Source organism: Octopus sinensis, linkage group LG7, assembly GCF_006345805.1.
Source record: "Octopus sinensis linkage group LG7, ASM634580v1, whole genome shotgun sequence".
NCBI classification, from domain to species: Eukaryota; Metazoa; Mollusca; class Cephalopoda; order Octopoda; family Octopodidae; genus Octopus; species Octopus sinensis.
Window position 1 is genome coordinate 91855422 of NC_043003.1, and position 19252 is coordinate 91874673.

The window sequence follows — 19252 nt, forward strand, 5'->3', positions numbered from 1 at the left end:
TACTGTAAAACTTTTGCATATATAACCCTGGAAACTGACTTAGCTTTCTATGCCAGTGAATACATTGTGATTCTGAGAATTAAAAATACTTGAGGAAAAATTTAATAATAGTTAAAACAGCAATTACTCATGCATACATTGTCTGAAATATATCACTCCTAGTTATGTTTCTAAGTCTTATAGGGCGATTTCAATAAAAGAATGGATAACACATTTAACACATGTAGTAAAAAATAAAAGAAAATAACTATTGTCCTAGTATGAACCAACAAAGGAACAACCAAAATAAAGGCAGCAGAAGGAACATTATAAACAGCTTCAACTCAACAGATCAGTAGCAAGTAACCAAACAATAACAAGACAATACATGAGTCATGTAGAAGTAGATCTGGATATAAGGAAGACATAATAGTAGTAATTGTTTCAGATTTTGGTACAATGCCAATACTTTAGGGGAAGAGGTTAGTTGATTACATCAATATTTGTACTTTATTTTAGGGACCCTGAACTCAACTGGAAGAAATGCCACTAATGATTCTGCCGGTTTGCTGCTTTATATATAAAAAAAAAAATTCTACTTCAGGCATAAGGCTTGAAATTTTGTGTGGAGGTGGTAGTCAATTACATTGACCTCAGTATTCAGCTGGTATTTATTTCATCAACTGTGACAAGATGAAAGGCAAAGTCAACCTCAGTGGAATTTGAACTCAGAATGTAAAGATAGATGAAATGCCACAAAGTGTGCTCATGATTCTGCCTGCTCCCTACTATAATAATAATAATAATATTGATTTCAAATTTTGGCACAAGGTTAGCAATTTCAGGGAAAGTGTAAGTCAATTACATCAACCCCAGTGCTCAGGATTGAAAGATTGAAAGGCAAAGTCAGCCTCGGTGGAATTTGATGAAATGCCACTAAGCATTCTGCCCAGTGTGCTAATGATTCTGCTAGCTCACCATCCTAAATAATAATAATAATAATCATCAATTAGAGGAGCACAATATGTAATAATAAACACAGATTAAGATTAATAATAATAGCTTCAAATTTTGGCACAAGGCCAGTGAGTTCAGGGGAGAGAGAAAGTCAATTACATCGACTCCAGTGTTTAACTACTAGTTATTTTATCTACCTCGCAAAGATAAAAGGCAAAGTTAGCCTAGGTTGAATTTGAACTCAAAATGTAAAAATAATGAAATGCCATTAAGCATTTTGTCCTGTTTGCTAACAATTCTGCTAGCTTGCCACATTCAGATTAATAATAATAATGATGATGATGATGGCTTCTTTTAAATAATGGGGTTGATTTGTTACACTGGCAGAAAGCCATAGATTTGCAGGCAGGAAAGTATAGTTAATTGAATCGACTCTGTTTATTAGTTGATACTCCGAAGTGATGAAAGTAAAGTCAAATCTTGTTGTAATTTAAATTCAGAATTGCATTTAAGTTGCTGCATTAATTCTCTTGGACTATGTGTTAGGCTTGGCTGTATGGTTCAGACGTTTGTCTCACAATCACATAGTTTTAGGTTCAGTCTCACTGCATAGTACTTTGGGTAAATGTTTTCTACTATAGACCTAGGCTGACTAAAACTGTGTATGTGGATTTGTTACAGGAAAAGAAGTCCTTTGTATATGTTTGTGTGAATGTATCCCTGACAATGCATGATAGTTGTAAATACTGTCATATTAGCAAAGTCATTTGTTTCCAGCTCTCCATGGAAACATGTCTGGCCAAAGGAAAATATTAGCTTACTTGGAAACAGGTAAGGGTTAGTAATGGGAAGAGCATCTGCCTTGATAAAATGTCTGACCCATGCTAGCTTGGTAAAATGGAACTTAAACCAATGATGGAGATGATGAACAATGCTTTCTTTATCAACCAGGGATTTTATTTATTATTAATACATTAGTTTGGAGGGGAGTATAATGTTTTTGTTTTCTTTCCATCTACTCTCCCCACCCTTGTAATGTGGGGTAACCATGTATCTCCTCTATACAAAAACACTTGTACCTGTCCCTCTATCATATTTTAGCCTCTCAACACCTGGTACAAAGCCACCTCTTTCACTAATACGACTCTATTCAGTTGAGAGGTCATTTTCTTTGTTTTGCTAGTTAGTTGGCATCCTTAATAATGCAAGTGTTACAAAAACAAAAAAAATCCAATACATTCCGTAAAGTAGTTGGTGTTAGGGTGTTCACCTGTAGAAGCCATGCCAAAGCAGGCACTGAAACTCCATGCAGTTCCGTGACTTGTTCAACCCTGTCAAAGCATCCAACCCATGCCAACATGGAAGACTGACATTAAATGATGGTGAACAACTAAAACATTACACTCTGTCAAACTTAAGAAAATGAAAAAAAAAAAAAAAAAGGTTATGTTGTGTGGTGGTTGCATAAATGGAAGAGTTTATGAAATTTGTAAACAGGATTGGCAGTGTTTGACATTTTTGAAAAGAAATGCTGGAACAAATAACTTATTTTTCTGTGGCATTAATTATAGCTAAATACTTCATAGTAGAATGCCTCTATTTAAGGCTAGATACACATGATGTAAGGGAACTATTTGGCAGCCCCAGTAATATTACAAGACTTAAATGAATATTATTCATATTGTATATTTACAGCAAAGTTGTAAAAAACGCAAAAAAAAAATTCTTTTTTTTTTGTAATTGTTACTGTGATAGTGTTTATATTGCTGTAATAGTGTTTATACTGTCACTGTGATATTTTTGATAATGTTATCCTCTTAAATTAGATTTGGAATCTATATGATGAGTATCCATATAGTTTCCGTCTACTCAGTGTCATTAACAAGGCTTGGCTCATTGTGGTAAAAGAAATTTACTTGAGATTCAATTTCAGGAATTGAACCTCAAACGTTATGATTATTAAGTGAACTTCTGAATCACTCAGCCTTTCCTATATCCTGACATACATACATTCACACACAGACTATAATATTAATGTGAATGTACATGCACAAATGCATATATTGGCATTCAATATGTGTGGGAAACATACAGAAGTACTATTGATTATCATGACCTCATTAGTTAGCAGTTTACTTTATTTAATCCACCCAGGATAGATGAGAGGAAAGATGACTTCAATGGGATTCAAACTGAGAACTTAGACAGATGCAAAATGTGAAAAAGCATTTTGTCCATTGCTTTACTGAATCTACCAGTGATGATTTCTAACTTTGGCACAATTCCATAGTAGTAGTCGTAGTAGTAGTTATAATAATAGTGATAATAATATATAACAAGTTGGGTAACCACCCACGAAATTATTTCTCACCAAATGAGACAGATGATTAAATGACTAAACCAATATTTTGGCAGCTATGTTTAGTTTAACCTGTTTCTAATGATGTGTGTTTTCAACAGTAATTAATATACATATTAACAAGACAGTATGTTAATAGCATTTTTTTCTTACATATATTTGTTGAAAGTTTTCATTAATATTAATTCACCTTTGTGTCACATTTGAGTTCAGTCTTTCTTATCAGTTAAGATGGCATATTATTAAAGAAATACTGAAATGTCACCTACCCTACACAATATGCTTAAAATATTCAACTACTGACCAAAAGATGAATGGCTAATGGAGACAGTTTGACTGGGGCTGGTGAGCCAGAGAGCTGTACCAGGCTCTAGTCTGTTTTGGCTTGGTTTCAATGGCTGGATGCCCTTCCTAATGCCAACCACTCCACAGAGTGTACTGAGTGTCTTTCATGTGTCATTGGCACAAGCGCTTTTTATGTATCACTGGCACGGGTACCTTTTATATAAGCCACTGGCACTGGCTATGATTTCATTTAGCTTAATGGGTCTTCTTCTCAAGCCCAGCAAATCACTAAAGGTCTCAGTCACTTGTCATCACCTCTGTGAGACTCGGCATCCAAAGGTCAGACTTTGCTACCTTGTCCCACAGCTTCCCTCCAAAGTTAGAGATTGGCACTTCTTTATGCAGCTGTGCTACATGATGTTGAAATGAGGGTATATACACACACACACATGACAGGCTCTTCCAGTTTTTGTCTGCCATTTCTACTGACAAGCCTTTGGTCAGCTCAGGTCTATAGAAGACACTTCTTGTGTAGTGGGACTGAGCCTAGATCCACATGGTTGTGAAGCAAGCTTCAGCTATATTTCTGTTGTGCATGCATATACATGTGTATGCACACATTGTGGTGGACATAATCACCCTACTGCTTTTTTCTTTTTTTTTTTTTTTTTTTTTTTGTAAAATAATTCTTCAGTGGAAAGTTTATGTCCAAAGATGCAAAAGTTCTTGTTGGGTAGAAAAGCAGACCAAAACTAGTGTGTTGCATTAATCTAGTGCTTAACTTTTATATATAAAAATATCTATGCTGAAGCATACCTAAAGGGAATAAGCACAGACAGTAGTTATTAAAGAGAAGTGATGACTCATTTAGTTACTACTTGCTTTTTCACTGAACCACCATCTGACTGTAAGCCAGAACTGAAGATGTTTTCCTTTAGTCTTGAATCCAGAAGCTTTACGTTTTGGCTATCATTCTAAAAATGATAGATTATTCTCTGTTTATTCACCAGATGTAGCTGTACAGTGTTTTTATTTGTTTGGTTTCTTTTCTTGTTAGTAGTTACAGAGAGTTGGTGTCAAGATAAGCTATTTTTGAGAGTTTGACATTTTAGTTAGCAAGAAAAATGGGTGCAGTTTTTATTGTTTCAGCTAGTGGTAGTTGGCATGTTAATATAAGAGTGAAAATGTCACAAAGGCATCTTTGTGTTACATTATTAATTTTTAGATCTGTAAATGTAATTTTAGTTATTCTGATATTTATTTCCCACTAAATAAATAAAAATAAATTAATAAATCATAAGACAATAACACTGTTTCTTACCACTTTTTATTTAAGAAGTGGCTGCAAGTAAATAGTGGCAAGAGTTGTTATTTAGTAAGAAATACAGGATCACATTGTCCAACATATCCTTTCTTTAAGATAGTAATATAAAATTTAGGAGTGAATTGACTGGTATTTCTAGCATGTTCAGTGACCATGTGGAGGCCACCTTGTTAGCTTGTAGGTGTATCTTTCACTTATTTCAGTCATTGGATTGCAGCCATGCTGGGGCACTGCTTTGAAGGGTTTTAGTCAAATGAACCAAGCCCAGTGCTTATATTTTAAAGTCTTCTACTTATTCAGTTGGTCTCTTTTGCCAAACTACTAAGTTACACAGATATAAACAAACACTATTTGTCAAGCAATGGGTGTGGACAAACACAAGGACACACATACGGTAGGTGTCCATACAATTTCCATCTACCAAGTTCACTTACAAGACATTGGTCAACCTAAGGCTATAATAGACACTTGCCCAAGGTGCTATGTATTGGGACTGAACCTGAAACCTCATGGATGCCAGATGGTCTTAGCTATACAGCCAGGTAACAAAAGCAACAAAAAACAAAATCATTGCTCTTAATTAATGCAACACTTTGTTAATGTATGATAATTTAGAGCTGATATATTTGAAATGGTATTGAAGTTGTTATTTAATACATCTGTGACCAATGTTGAAAACTGATCCAAGTGTCTAAATATTGTCAGCCATTTCTTCTTTGGAAACCCTTTCTTTCTGAGGGCCTACAGAGACCATTGGAAACACTGGTGGGAAGTTGGGGGAGATCCATCCTGATCACATTGCCCAAGGTCACTCTACCCTTCTGCTCACCACCAATTGACTTTAGTATGCTCCAGGGCCCTGATCTTCTTAGTATTCTCAGGTAAGTGAGAGTCTCTGTATGAAGTGTGGTGTATCTTATGCAAGTATCTTTGCTGGAAAATGTTCATTTTCCTCTCTAGTACCTTAGTCATAGGCCATAACTCACAGCCATAGAGAAGTTTAGATAAGACAATTCTTGATAACAGCTGGATTGATGTTATAAGCTTTTCAGATGCTTGTTGATTTGAGGAAGGTATGGTAATTAGCTGAAAAAAAATTACACTTGTGGGATGTACATACAATGTTTGTTTCTTCTGTATCCAACCACAGAAACTAGATACAGTGTTTTCTTTCTCTGTCAGCTCAAACTAAAAATGCTTTCATTGGTTTTGTGTGTTGCCTTTAATGAGAGTTTGATTTTAATAACCTAATCCTCTTACAATTTCTGGCTGTTTTTTTTACTTGATTTCTTCAGATAACTATTCCTCTTGTCAACAAAGCAGTCTTGTGTTTTTTGAAAGGTAATAATTCCTCTAGTTGTTTTAGATGAAGTAGAGGTTTTTTTTTGGTGGGGGGGTTATAATTTGCTCTATATTTCACACAACCTGTTATTTTATTGTTGAGTTAGAGCATGTGTTAGTATGAAATTAATGCTAGTGTTATGACTCATAATTTTGTAATGTCTGTACAGACATGAAAGAGTACTAGCTGTAATATTTTGTTTTAGAGAAACTTCTCAAAGAGACTTGTGTGTTAAAAAACACAGGGCTTGCTTAGAATGTTGACAGATTGTCTGAGACTGTTTCAATCTAATTTGGTCTCTTCAGTGACCCCTTCCCCCAACATTTTGAGCAAAGCTGAAAAGATAGATATTCTTTCTGGTATAGAAATTGTTGAACAAAGTATTTACAATTTATGCAAAATCTAATTTATGCAAAATCTAATTTATGCAAAATTAAATTAATGTAATCACTTGAAACAGCATGGGATTAAAATACCGATGTATATAACATCATTTCACACTTGTATATACATTATTATACAGATTGGTATTTAATTAAAATGTTTCAAGTGCAGATATTAATTTCATGTAGCAGGAGTGGCTGTGTGGTAAGTAGCTTGCTAACCAACCACATGGTTCTGGGTTCAGTCCCACTGCGTGGCATCTTGGGCAAGTGTCTTCTGCTATAGCCCCGGGCCGACCAATGCCTTGTGAGTGGATTTGGTAGACGGAAACTGAAAGAAGCCTGTCGTATATATGTATATATATATATGTATATGTGTTTGTTTATGTGTCTGTGTTTGTCACCCTAACATTGCTTGACAACCGATGCTGGTGTGTTTATGTCCCCGTTACTTAGCGGTTCGGCAAAAGAGACCGATAGAATAAGTACTGGGCTTACAAAAAGAATAAGTCCCAGGGTCGAGTTGCTCGATTAAAGGTGGTGCTCCAGCATAGCCGCAGTCAAATGACTGAAACAAGTAAAAGAGTAAGAGTATATAGTTTATATATCTACCATTTCTTTGTGTTGGATAATGTACAGTTGGCATATGCTGGCAGGGTGGTGATGCAAGGAAAATTATTCCCCAGTTATTGGGGTTTTTACGTCCCTTCTTATATTTCAAGTCAGCCATTTTAGTTCAAAGAACTAAACTTCACTTAAGATTGCAGCAGAACATTTTTGGTTACAAGAAATTTGATATGTTTCTTTTTTAAACTTATAATTTGATAAACTAGATTTGATTTCATTAGCACAAGCTCCTGGAAATTAATGTAAAGTTAATTAAATTATATAATTCTGTCAAATCAAGTTCTTCAAAGAAACTTTATTAATCACTTAAATATGCTTTATAGACCAGTTTTTATTTATAATGTGTTGGAGTCATAAGGGTGTATACCTCTTACAAACTTTGTCTCTATGTTGTAATTCAACTGGGTAGAATCCGTTCATCTTCAAGACACTGTTTAGCTAACATTTGAAGAAAATACCAATGTGATATTAATGTATATACAAGTGTGAAACGATGTATTATAATCTCATGCTGTTTCAAGTGCACATGCTAATTTAATTCAAATCTAACCTTGGTTAGCTTTTGCACAATTGAGTAAACCTGTACTCAAAGACATTCCAGCTGTGACATTCTGTCTTTTGCATATTTAGGATTATATTCCATGGGACAATGACCCTTGTTCTTTTATAAGTCAGTAGGATGTGATTTGAGGAAGATTTGGCTGCTATTGTTTGCAGTTCGAGTAACTATAAATGGCTTTTTATGTATACACACACACCTTGCTCATGTGCAAAACATCTATATGCAGTTCTCTATTAGCTGGCTCTGATCCTAATTCCCATTAGATGCTGCATATCATCAGCCAATCAAGATAGATGATTCAAAACCAATGATTAGTGTCTTTGATCTGGACAAAGACTACAGAAACTCATTGCTATGATATCTATTGTTCTGTGACTTTGTTAAATAGTATTACCAAGTTCATATTTTATTTCTGCTCGGTTGTGAAAGAAATTGCACACAATATTTACAGAAAGTAACATGTGATTTATAGATCAAAGGCCTCAATCTAAAATATTACAAGTGTAATAATAAAATATTACAAGTGTAAATTTACAGCTGCTGTGACTTATATGTACAAGTATATATAATATCATGATGTTTGACACCAGAAAGATGTAAAAGTGACATGTGTGGATGGTTAAGAACATATGTTAATGCCTTTAAGTGTAGATTTATACAATCTGTAACTTATGAGGAAATTATTTATTGTAAATTTAATTTGTTTGCTTTTTATTATTTTTTTACTTTTATCAAGCAGTGAGCTGGCAGAATCATTAGAGCATCAAAAAAAAAAAAGCTCTGTGGCATATTTTTTGGCATTTTACAGTCTGAGTTGGCCTTGGTGAAATTTAAACTCAGAATGTAGAGAACCCAAAGAAATGCCAAAAAGAATTTTTCCTGATGCTTTGATGATTCTGCCAGTTTTTTGCTTTATAAAAGTAAAAAATAATTAAAAAACAAACAAATTAAATTTACATCAAATAATTTATATCCTTTGGGGGTTGATAGAACAATGTATCAATCAGTAGAAAGGCTGATGGTGCTGCCTAAAAGCCTTCCTTCAAAATTGCTGAGCCTCTGCCTGAATGAGAAACCATTATTTAAAACTAGTTTGTTGAGTACTTTCTTATGACTGAGTAACCAGTTTTTTAGTCTGCATGTTCTTTCTTTGACAAAATCTATCAGTTCTAGCTGTCATCCTCTCCATTTGAGATCATATTGGTTATTTAAATATTACCAAATTTGTTTAATGACTTCTCTCTTGAGTCCAAAGTTCTTGAGATAGCTATCTTAGTTAATTTACACACACACACACACCACACACACACACACACACACACAGTGAATTGGTATGGTTGTTAGTGTCAGTATTTGTTCTGACTTACTGTGCTCTGAGTTCAAATCCTGCCATGGTCAGCTTTATTTTTCATCCTTTTAGAGTCAATAAAAATGTACCAGTCCAAAGTGCTGGATTGGTAGAACTGTAGGAATGTCAGAATGGTATTTGTTCTGAGTTCATATTTCCTCATGACTTACTTGGGGGTAGATTTAACCTGTTGCTCCATTTAATACCACCACCTGGTTCCTTGAATGCTTTAGTAGAGTCCATTCTTTTCAAACATTCAAGCCAGGTTGCTGGTTTGAAGGTATCTTCCTTCCTCCCTCCCACCAGTCTTGGGGTTCTATAATGGGTCATGATTACTGCCCTCTCTCGTGGCTTAAAGAATAAAAAAAAAAAAACATGTATACACATGAGTGTGCACATGCACACACATACATAAAAATAAGTAGGTGCATTTTAAGTACTTATTTTTCTCTACAACACTACATAATATAAAACACACACATACAGCATGCACGTGCGTGCACACACACACACAGAGAAGTGGGGAGCCTTTTTTTAAAGTACATGTAATTTCTCATCTGTTTGCCATCCACTGAAACTCTTCTTGTCACCAGCTGGCAGCCCCGCTTGTCTTACTAGCTACCACCTCTTTTCTACATTTCCAAACTACCATCTAATATGCCGCCAAAGAGAGGTTTATGTGGTCATTCAAACTGCTAGAAATATCAGCTAATTTTTTTTTAAATCACACCCAACCAGCCTTAATCCTTTAATATTTAAACTGGCTATATCCAACCAAAATATTCTACCCATTTTGTGTTGAGACTGACTAGATTTGGCCTCTCACACCTACCCTATAATATCGCTCTAAAATAGATAATCTCATCATCAAAGTGTCGAAGCTATGAGATAAGGCATAATTAATAGAAAACAATTCAAATAAATAGGTATTGCATTTGACAATAATCTGAATGCTAAAGGATTAAGAAAAAGATGGATTAGTTAATATAGACCTATACTCATTACCAAAAAAAAAAAAAAAAAACTACAAAAACACAAAAAAAGCAAATGGTTGAGATGGTTGCAGTTAGAATGTCTGACTATTATAGGTCTGCTTGTTAAGGGATGACATACAGCTAAACAGCAACATGATACAATGTATATCTCAAATAAACAGTTTGTTTCTTGATACATATTTCTTTATCCCCTTTGATACCAACTCACCTGAGATGGCCTCTGGTACTATGATACAAACTTTGCTTTAAAGCCATCTTAATTAAAGCTTTCAATCAAAATTTCATGTTATGTTCTGAAGCCCAGCTTAATAATAACAAAAGTTATTTTACTAAATTCTTGATTACTTTAATAAATAATTGAAACAAAGGCAATGTATCTCAACAGAAATATGGCATTGTTATTTCAACAAGAAATAGCAATATATAGCAAGCAGTGACCAAGAAAACTTTTCAAGTTTCATATCTCTTCATACTTTTCCAGCATTTATTTGAATAATTAGACCCCTGTTCTTTTTAATGAATGTTCCATTCTGTTTATTCTCTAGTTTGTTTTTTAATTGAATTAATGTCTGTCATGAACCTCAAAAATCAGCTCCATACTAAAATTGTTTTAACATTTTTGATAAGAATTCAGCTTTTATTATATAAAAAAAAACCCTCTTGTTTTAACTCCTCTGTTACCATATTTCATTTAAACTACACTGACTTTGTTTCAATTAATTTGAAAACAATGAAGAACTTAATAATTTTGTCATTATTAAACTGGTTTCTCAAGCATAAATTAACATAAAATTCTGTTGAACGTTTTTGAGATCACTTTAAAACATGGAGTTTGTATCACAGAATCAAGAGTAATCTTAAGTTGGTTGGTATTAAAAGGGTTAAAGTAATCGCATTTAAATTAAATAAAATTTTCCTTCATAATTTTAGGTATGAACTATTTGTTCCAAACATGAGCTTAATAGTGAAAACTTATTTTATTAAATACCTCCAAATTCTTGACTATTTGCTAACTTGAATGAATCAAGCAACCAGTGTTTTCTTTTTATGAGATATATGGCCTCAAAAGGGTTGATAATTTAAAGATTGATATATTTTTATGTTTGTTTTTGCTGGTTGTCCCTGGTTAACTCTCCTTGAGGAGATCTTATACTATGGTAATGCAGTTACCAACTGATTGGTACTTTTTAGTACTGGAATCATTTCTTATATAATAGTGATCATATCTTCCTGATAATATTGTCTTGAACTCTTAACTTCTTGTAAGATACAATACCATGCAGGACTACATTGATTAAAAATTTTACCAACCTTATTTACATTCATTTTGAAGGAAGCAAGTATCTCTCTAATGTAAGGAAGAAAACTCTGATCTCTTCCCCTAGCTTTCATTTCTGTAACAATGTTTTAGTCTCTATTTCAATGTTTAAAAAATACTTTTGATATAGGAGATTTGGTAACCTTGTTAGCCCATAAAGTGCTGGGATTTGCACTTACATAGCATGGATTGCTGAGTGCATTTTATGAAAATGAGACTACCATGCGCACATAAAAAAACAAAATATAGTTAAAATATCTTCTTAGTATACAATGGTGGCAAGTTTTACATCGTCTGAAAAATTATTTGTTGAACTATTAGTTCTCTTGCATTCCGGGGGGTATTGGAGCATTTGAGTGACATTAGACCTCAACAATCACCCATAAATTAAATGCATCTATCTGGGACATGATTGTGGCCCATCGTGCTTTATGTGTTAAGCAGAACATGTGACTAGATAGATGAACCTCCTTTGTCAGCTCAACTATATGCCAAAGATAGTCTTTTATTGTTTAGACAACCATTTTAAGGTTAACCAAAGAGAAGAAATTATATTTATATCCTTACTAATGACATAGTGTTTTATTTAATTAAACTGAAGGGTAAGGAAAACTAGATGTGGTGGGCATGGATAGGTTGGCATGGCTATATAGTTAAGAAGTTTGTAGCTATGTTTTGTGGTACCTTGACCACACATTTGGATCAAATTCAGAACCACATAGCTCTCTACAATGGCTGAAGTTGACCAGTACATTGCGGAAATTGGGTAGACAAAAATCGTATGGACTTATATGTGTGTGTATCTCTTATATATTAGTAAATGATATAAACACACTCCTCAAAAAAACAACTGAACAGTGTACTTTACAGGCAGAATCCTTTGTTATATTTATTCTGCAGCAAGTTACAGACATGTTCCTATCTCCTTTTGCCTTTTACAATAATTTTTTCCATTGCTTTCAGTGTTTGCTCTGAGGTTATTTATACATGCTATTACACAACTGGTTTGTTACTCAATCTGAAACAACACAATTCTAAATGATACAGTTATATATCTCTGATAAGAAATCTCTTGCACACTGGTGACTGTGATATTGCTGTATGCTATGAAAAAGATCTTCAGATTCTTGTAGATATTTCATTGGCATGTGACATGTTAAGCGTAATGATAAATCTTGATAAAAACTGTTCTTTATCAGCCTTGTCTTGGAAAACCTTCTGTGATTCCTAAAACATCAGTATATGGTAAAACTTTAAAAAAATGTGCTTTCCTTCTTTCATATATGCTGGCAGCATATTGAATAGGGTTGTAAATCCTATTGAATAGGGATGACAAAATTGCAAATAAAATCCAGAAATTAATGATATCTTTTGGAAAATAACAATCATCATTATGGTCCTAGCATATTCAAAATGTCACTTAAGAATCTAATTCTTAATCCTTTAGCATTTAAACCATCCATTTCCAGCCCAGATAGCTATCTGTTTTAAGTTCATATTTGTCAGATCCAGCTTTTCATTTCTACTCTGTAACATCATTCTAAAAATAAACAATTACATCATAAAAATCCTTTATCTATAAAACAATGATTGATTAATTCAAAACAATGTGAATAAATAGACATTTCATTTGACAGTGTATTCTGAATGCTAAAGAGTTAAACCTACATTTTATCTGTATTGTTGTTTGGCTGTAAAATTGGACATATGTTTGTACACAATACCAAATATCATGATTCCACATTGCATTTACTTGAGAGCAGACATTTCTGTAATAGTTGTGGGAAAAGCTGCTGGGCTAAAAAGTTATCTTCACTTTGTGACTAATTAGTAAGCAATGGATATGTTAATATATGCATGTACATATGTATGTGTACATGCATTTGTCAAACCACCAGAGGAAGAGCCTTGCAAAAGAAATTACAAGATGGTAATATGCTTTTCAGCAGAGATATCCAATCAATAGTGAGAAATGAAGAACGGGCATTAAATTAACGATGATGATTGATTGTGTGTGCATTTAGAATTATTATAAATTCATTGCTTGAGATGTATTGATCTGATCAAAGCTAAAGATGGAATTTATGCAAATGTACAAAAACTGAAGTTAGCTTGACAATTTGTTACAACAGCAATTATTACCACATGTTGTATAATAATGTTAACAAATTAAAATGGCTTTTACTCACACGTATATAGACAACTGTGTGTGCATGTATGTGTGTTCTATGATTTCCTTATCTTATTAAGAGTGGGAAAGAATTATCCTAAGTTGAATTTAGCCAAACATACCATCAAAGGTATTTTTTTGTGCGAGTGTTGATGTTGATTACACGTATATCACATATTATGTAATTTTATCAAACCATTACTCTTCAGACATATGCACATGCTCTCTCTCTCTCTCTCTCTTTCTCTCTCTCTCTCTCTCTCTTTCTCTCTCTCTCTCTCTCTCTCTCTCTCTCTCTCTCTCTCACACACTTGTGTATACAAACACAGAATTGGTAAATTCTTCTTGGTAAATTTTCTCTTTAACTTTTATGTTCTGTTGACTTCTAACCCCAACCTTTTGTTTCATGTATTTTATATACTGGTGCTTATGACTATTTAGCATTCAGTTGCCAGCCACATATCTTTGTCTCTATCTATCCTTGTCTCTCTTTCTCTCTCTGTTAGGTGACATTTGTATCGTCTTACTACTTGGGACTGCTCAGCTTTCAAGGATGACAACCCAACCCATTTCATCTATTAAGTCTCTCTAGCTTTGTAGCTTGAGTTGACTTTGTAGCAGTCGTATAATCTAGCAATTTAATCTGTAATTGTCCTTCGTTCAGAAAACAATGTTATTTAACCAACTCCCCATCTCTCAATTCTGTTTTGTTTAACTGTGGTGCAGACAAGTTGGTGTCATTAAGTTCTTCAGTTATATAATATTGAAATAATAAATATATGTGTATATATAAACCATCATCATCATCTTCCTTCTCTTAATTTTAACATCTACTTTTCATGTTCACATGAATCAGACAGAATTAATTGCTGTAGATTTTATATAACTGGATGCCCTTCCTGCTGACAACTCAAATCTGTTTCCAGGCACATTAATATTTCCTCTTGGACAAATAGGAAACACAGGGCACTGCTTGTATGATGATGATGCTTGTTTACAACTGTCATTTGATGTTAAGAAGATGAGGATTCAGTTGAATATGTATGTGGCTGAGTATTCTACAGACATGTCTACTCTTAGGTACACAGGTCTGTTGAACTAATACTCAACCAAGATGTTTCACAGTGCATGACAAGGTTACCTTTGAAGTACAATCCATTTGACTGGCCTCTATACAGTTTCTGTTTACACAATTTTACTCACAACACTTGGGTTGATTTGCAGCTAGGGTAGGGTATGGTAGGGGAGAAGATATATACCCATGATGTTATATAGTGGTATAGAACCTTGACCTCAGAATTATGGAGTGGATTTCATAACCATTTGACTATACTATATCATCATCATCCTCATCATTTAGCATCCGCTTTCCATGCTAGCATGGGTTGGACGGTTCAACTGGGTCTGGGAAGCCAGAAGGCTGCACCAGGCCCAGTCTGATCTGGCAATGTTTCTACGGCTGGATGCCCTTCCTAACGCCAACCACTCCGTGAGTGTAGTGGGTGCTTTTTACGTGCCACTGGCACAGGTGCCAGACGGGGCTGGCAACGGCCACGATCGGATGGTGCTTTTTACGTGCCACTGGCACGGGGGCCAGTCAGGGCGGCGCTGGCAACGGCCACGGTCGGATGGTGCTTTTTATGTGCCACCGGCATGGGGGCCAAGCGAGTCTGGCAATGGCCACGATCAGATGATATATATATATGTTCTTTTTTATTAATATTTAGCAGAAGCAACAAAGTAACTCAAGGGTTGAAGGTTTTGTGTGTTAGCAATTATCAAGCTTTGATAAGTTTGATAAGTGCTAATGCTTGAAACTCTTGGCCCTTGAGTCACTCTGGCACTTGTGCTATTTATATATATATATAATATGAAAGAAGGTTTCAAAATGCAATTTTAAAGATATTTATTCACTTGACCGGTTTCACTTTTTTAGAAAAAGATTGTCAAAAGTAAAATGTAAAGCTTTGTATGAGCTTTGTTGTGTTAAGTACTGGTTGTCACAAAAGTATTAAAATATATATATATACATTCTTTGATAATAATAAGAAAATGTTAAAAACAGTTTACAAGAAATTATATATATATATGTATGTGTGTGTGTATACATACATATATACACATATTGTATACACTCTCATATATATGTGTATGTGTATATGCACAGACAAAAATATAATTCATAGATATACGTATTTGTATACATATCTTGTATTAGACATATCTTCTACTTTAGTCTGAGGTTGTTGTAGAAACTTTTGCCTGAGGTGTCATTCAGTGGGACTGAATCCAGAACCATGTGATTCTGAATCAAACTTAGCCATACACCCATCATATTAACTGATACTCAGATGTTGAGCCTGTTCATAAAATTATTGTGCAAATGGCTGAGTACTCCACAGATAAATTTAATGTGACACAGGATGTGACAACCTGGCTCTTTGAATTACAGGTTCTACTCAGTTTTCCCAGTTGACTGGATTAGAGCAATGTGAAAGAACTCATGACCTTATGATCTCGAGCCAGGTACCCTCACCATTCAGCCACGCATCTTCACTCACACCTATCATATATATTCACACATCACGCGCATCTCTCTCTCTCTCTTTAGTCTTCTTATTTGTTTGGTTAGCTTGCTTTCTCTCTCTCTCTCTCTCATACATATACATACATAGACATGTGTTGTCTCTCCCCCACTTCAGTCTTTCTGCTTGTTTTGGTTAGCTTGTTCTTTCAATCTATCTCTCTTTCATATATACACTCACTTCTGTTGAACATTTCTTTCTTGTGTATATTCTATAGTTCAATTCTTATTTGTCTGCTGTATCTGTGTTGTGTATATTATAGAATACCCATTTTGCTTTATACTCAAATCGTGTCTTGTGGGCATTTTTGTATTTATTATTAGCAGACTCAACAGTTCAAATTACTATATATCCCATATCACGCTTACATTTCACATACTTTTGCATTTGTTTATTTTGATTTTATATATTTTTTTTCATTTTCTCATATAATTTCCACATTCCCTAATTTAAAGTATATGAATTTTTATTTCGTTTTCTCTTTTTTTCTTTTTGCCATAGTAAAATTTATTTTTGCTATCTACAAATATACATTTTCTTGTTTGCTGATGTGTATTTATAACAACCTTCCATGCTTGAAGGAACACAGCAGCATTTTCTCAATCTTTCTTGAAATATATCTTCACCACTGGGACTATATTTACCAGACTGGGCATATTAGAAAATTACAAAATTTGGATGCATTTTTGCTGTTAGTCCCCCCCTCTCTCTCTCTTTCTCTCACAAACACACACTGTTAGGATCATCAATGTCAAGATTTTTAATATAAAATATATTTAAATGTTGCTTTACTTATGGAATAAGCTCTTATTACACACATATACACACACTTGTGTGTGTGCGTGCGTGTGTTCCATAAACCTTAAAAAGATTTTTTATATGAAACATTCAAATGTTTCTTTATCTAATCATACACATATCATTTCATAGTACCATTTAAGTTATTGGGATTAAATATCCTAAAATCAACAATGATATAACTTGAAACAGAATAGATAGGCTGGAACTGATCAAAAACCACTATAAAAATAATTTGTAATAAGCTTACAACCAACAATTTAATAAAGTGGAATTCTTTTATTAAAATCTGTTGTTCTCAGGTTATACAATAAATGTATTTGATTTTGCTTCAGTTTGCCTTATATTGTTATCTCTAACAGTGAAAGTGCACCATATTGTAACAAAGATTGCATGTCTTGTTTTAACTGTTTTTGTTGCCATATATCTTTATTTCAATGAATTTTGAAAATAATGAGAAATTTAGTAAAATAATTTTGTCATTATCAAGATGGAGTTTTGGAACATAAATTTACATGAAGTTTTGATGGGAGGTTTTTAATTAGATCACTTTGAAATAGGAAATTTATATCATAGAACCAGAGGTAGTCTCAGGTGGGATTGGTATTAAAAATGTTAAAGAAGCTTCCCAAGATAAATAAGAATTATACAGCTGTTAAATGTTTATAAAAGCAAAAGAAGCACTTCTGTTCTGTAGTTCACTAATTATAAACTAAATATATGTCGGTAGTTTTACTGTGCTATTTTGTGGGTTGGGGGTTCTTCAGAATACCAATAGAATATGGGGCTTGGTGATTAACCTGGTTTATTAATGGTACGAAAGTTCTGAATGCATATTCAGTAAATTAATACAAGTCTTTTGAAAGAAATTTGAGAAACAAGATTTTCTTGGAGAAAAATATTTGAAAGGCATCTGTTATATATATATATATATATATATATATGTATATATAGCAAAATTAAGGAACGACCGCTGGTGGCAAATAATTTCTGCTGAATTTTTTGCTACCCTATATTGATTAAATATATATATATATATATATATATATATATATATATGTATATGTGTGTGTGTGTGTGTGTGTATATATATATATATATATATATGTATATATATATATTATATATACTTTATTTAAAAGCAGCAGAAATATAACAAAAGCTGTTACTCAGAGTTTCACATTCCCGTTCGTCGGACAGTTTTTGTCTATTTTAACAAAACTGTCCGACGAACAGGAACATGGAACTCTGAGTAACAGCTTTTGTTATATTTCTGCTGCTTTTATATAAAGCATATTACTCTACCTCTGGTATTTGAGTACTCTTTTTTCCACTTTGTTTCACATTTATGTGCTTACTCTGCTATATATATATATATATGTATATATATACACACACACATACACATATATGTATGCTTGTGTACACACACACATTAGTGTTTTTTATGCTTATTTATGAAAACAATTTAAAATTAAACTGAAGGTATACTCAATACTTTTACATTGACAGAGTTTTCTAAGTTTGTATGTATGTATGTGTATGTGTTAGTAGCATTTTGAACTGAAGAACTTAATGGAAATATGATGTTTTTATATCCATGACAAGCTTTAGAACATCTGTCTCGGGCCTGATGCAATGACTTTTTTTGTGTATATTAAAGAATGTTTTCTCAATGTTCTTTTCTTGTCTTTGCTTATTTAATAAACATTTTTCTTATTTTTTCAGGTTTCCAAACTTGTGATTCTACATGAAGAAGCTGAAGATGGAAACGCCATGCCTGATTTGGCTCGGCCAGTACAAGCTGTCAAAATGGCCGTCGACAATTTGGTTAAGGTAATTTCAAATTTTTATGTCTAGCTAGCTAATATATAGTGATAAAATGGTGTAATAATACTATTTGTGTCTAGAACAAAATGGTTGGCAGGTTTTGGTTTTGGTTTTCAATTTCCAGCTCAAAGTGTTTAAGGTAATTTCAAATTTTTATGTCTAGGTGCTTTATTATGTGCTTATACACTAATATACAACATGTCAAGCTAAGTAAAATTGTGGTCATCCATACATACAGATCATCATCATCATCGTCGTTTAACGTCTATTTTCCATGCTGGCATGGATTGGGCAGTTCGACTAGGGTCTGGGAAGCCAGGAGGCTGCACCAGGCCCCAATCTGATCTGGCAGTGTTTCTACAGCTTGATGCCCTTCCTAACACCAACCAC

At 33.7% G+C, this 19252-nt stretch overlaps 1 protein-coding gene across 11 annotated transcripts in view; it reads left to right on the top strand.

Moving 5' to 3' along the window:
• LOC115214348 (vinculin) overlaps positions 1-19252 on the top strand; it is a 209816-nt gene that overhangs the window by 85107 nt on the left and 105457 nt on the right. For all 11 annotated transcript variants that reach the window (XM_036504925.1, XM_029783533.2, XM_036504926.1 and 8 more), the window contains exon 2: positions 18761-18868. In XM_036504925.1, coding sequence (XP_036360818.1) covers positions 18761-18868 — 108 coding nt within the window. The remainder of the gene's footprint in view (positions 1-18760; positions 18869-19252) is intronic.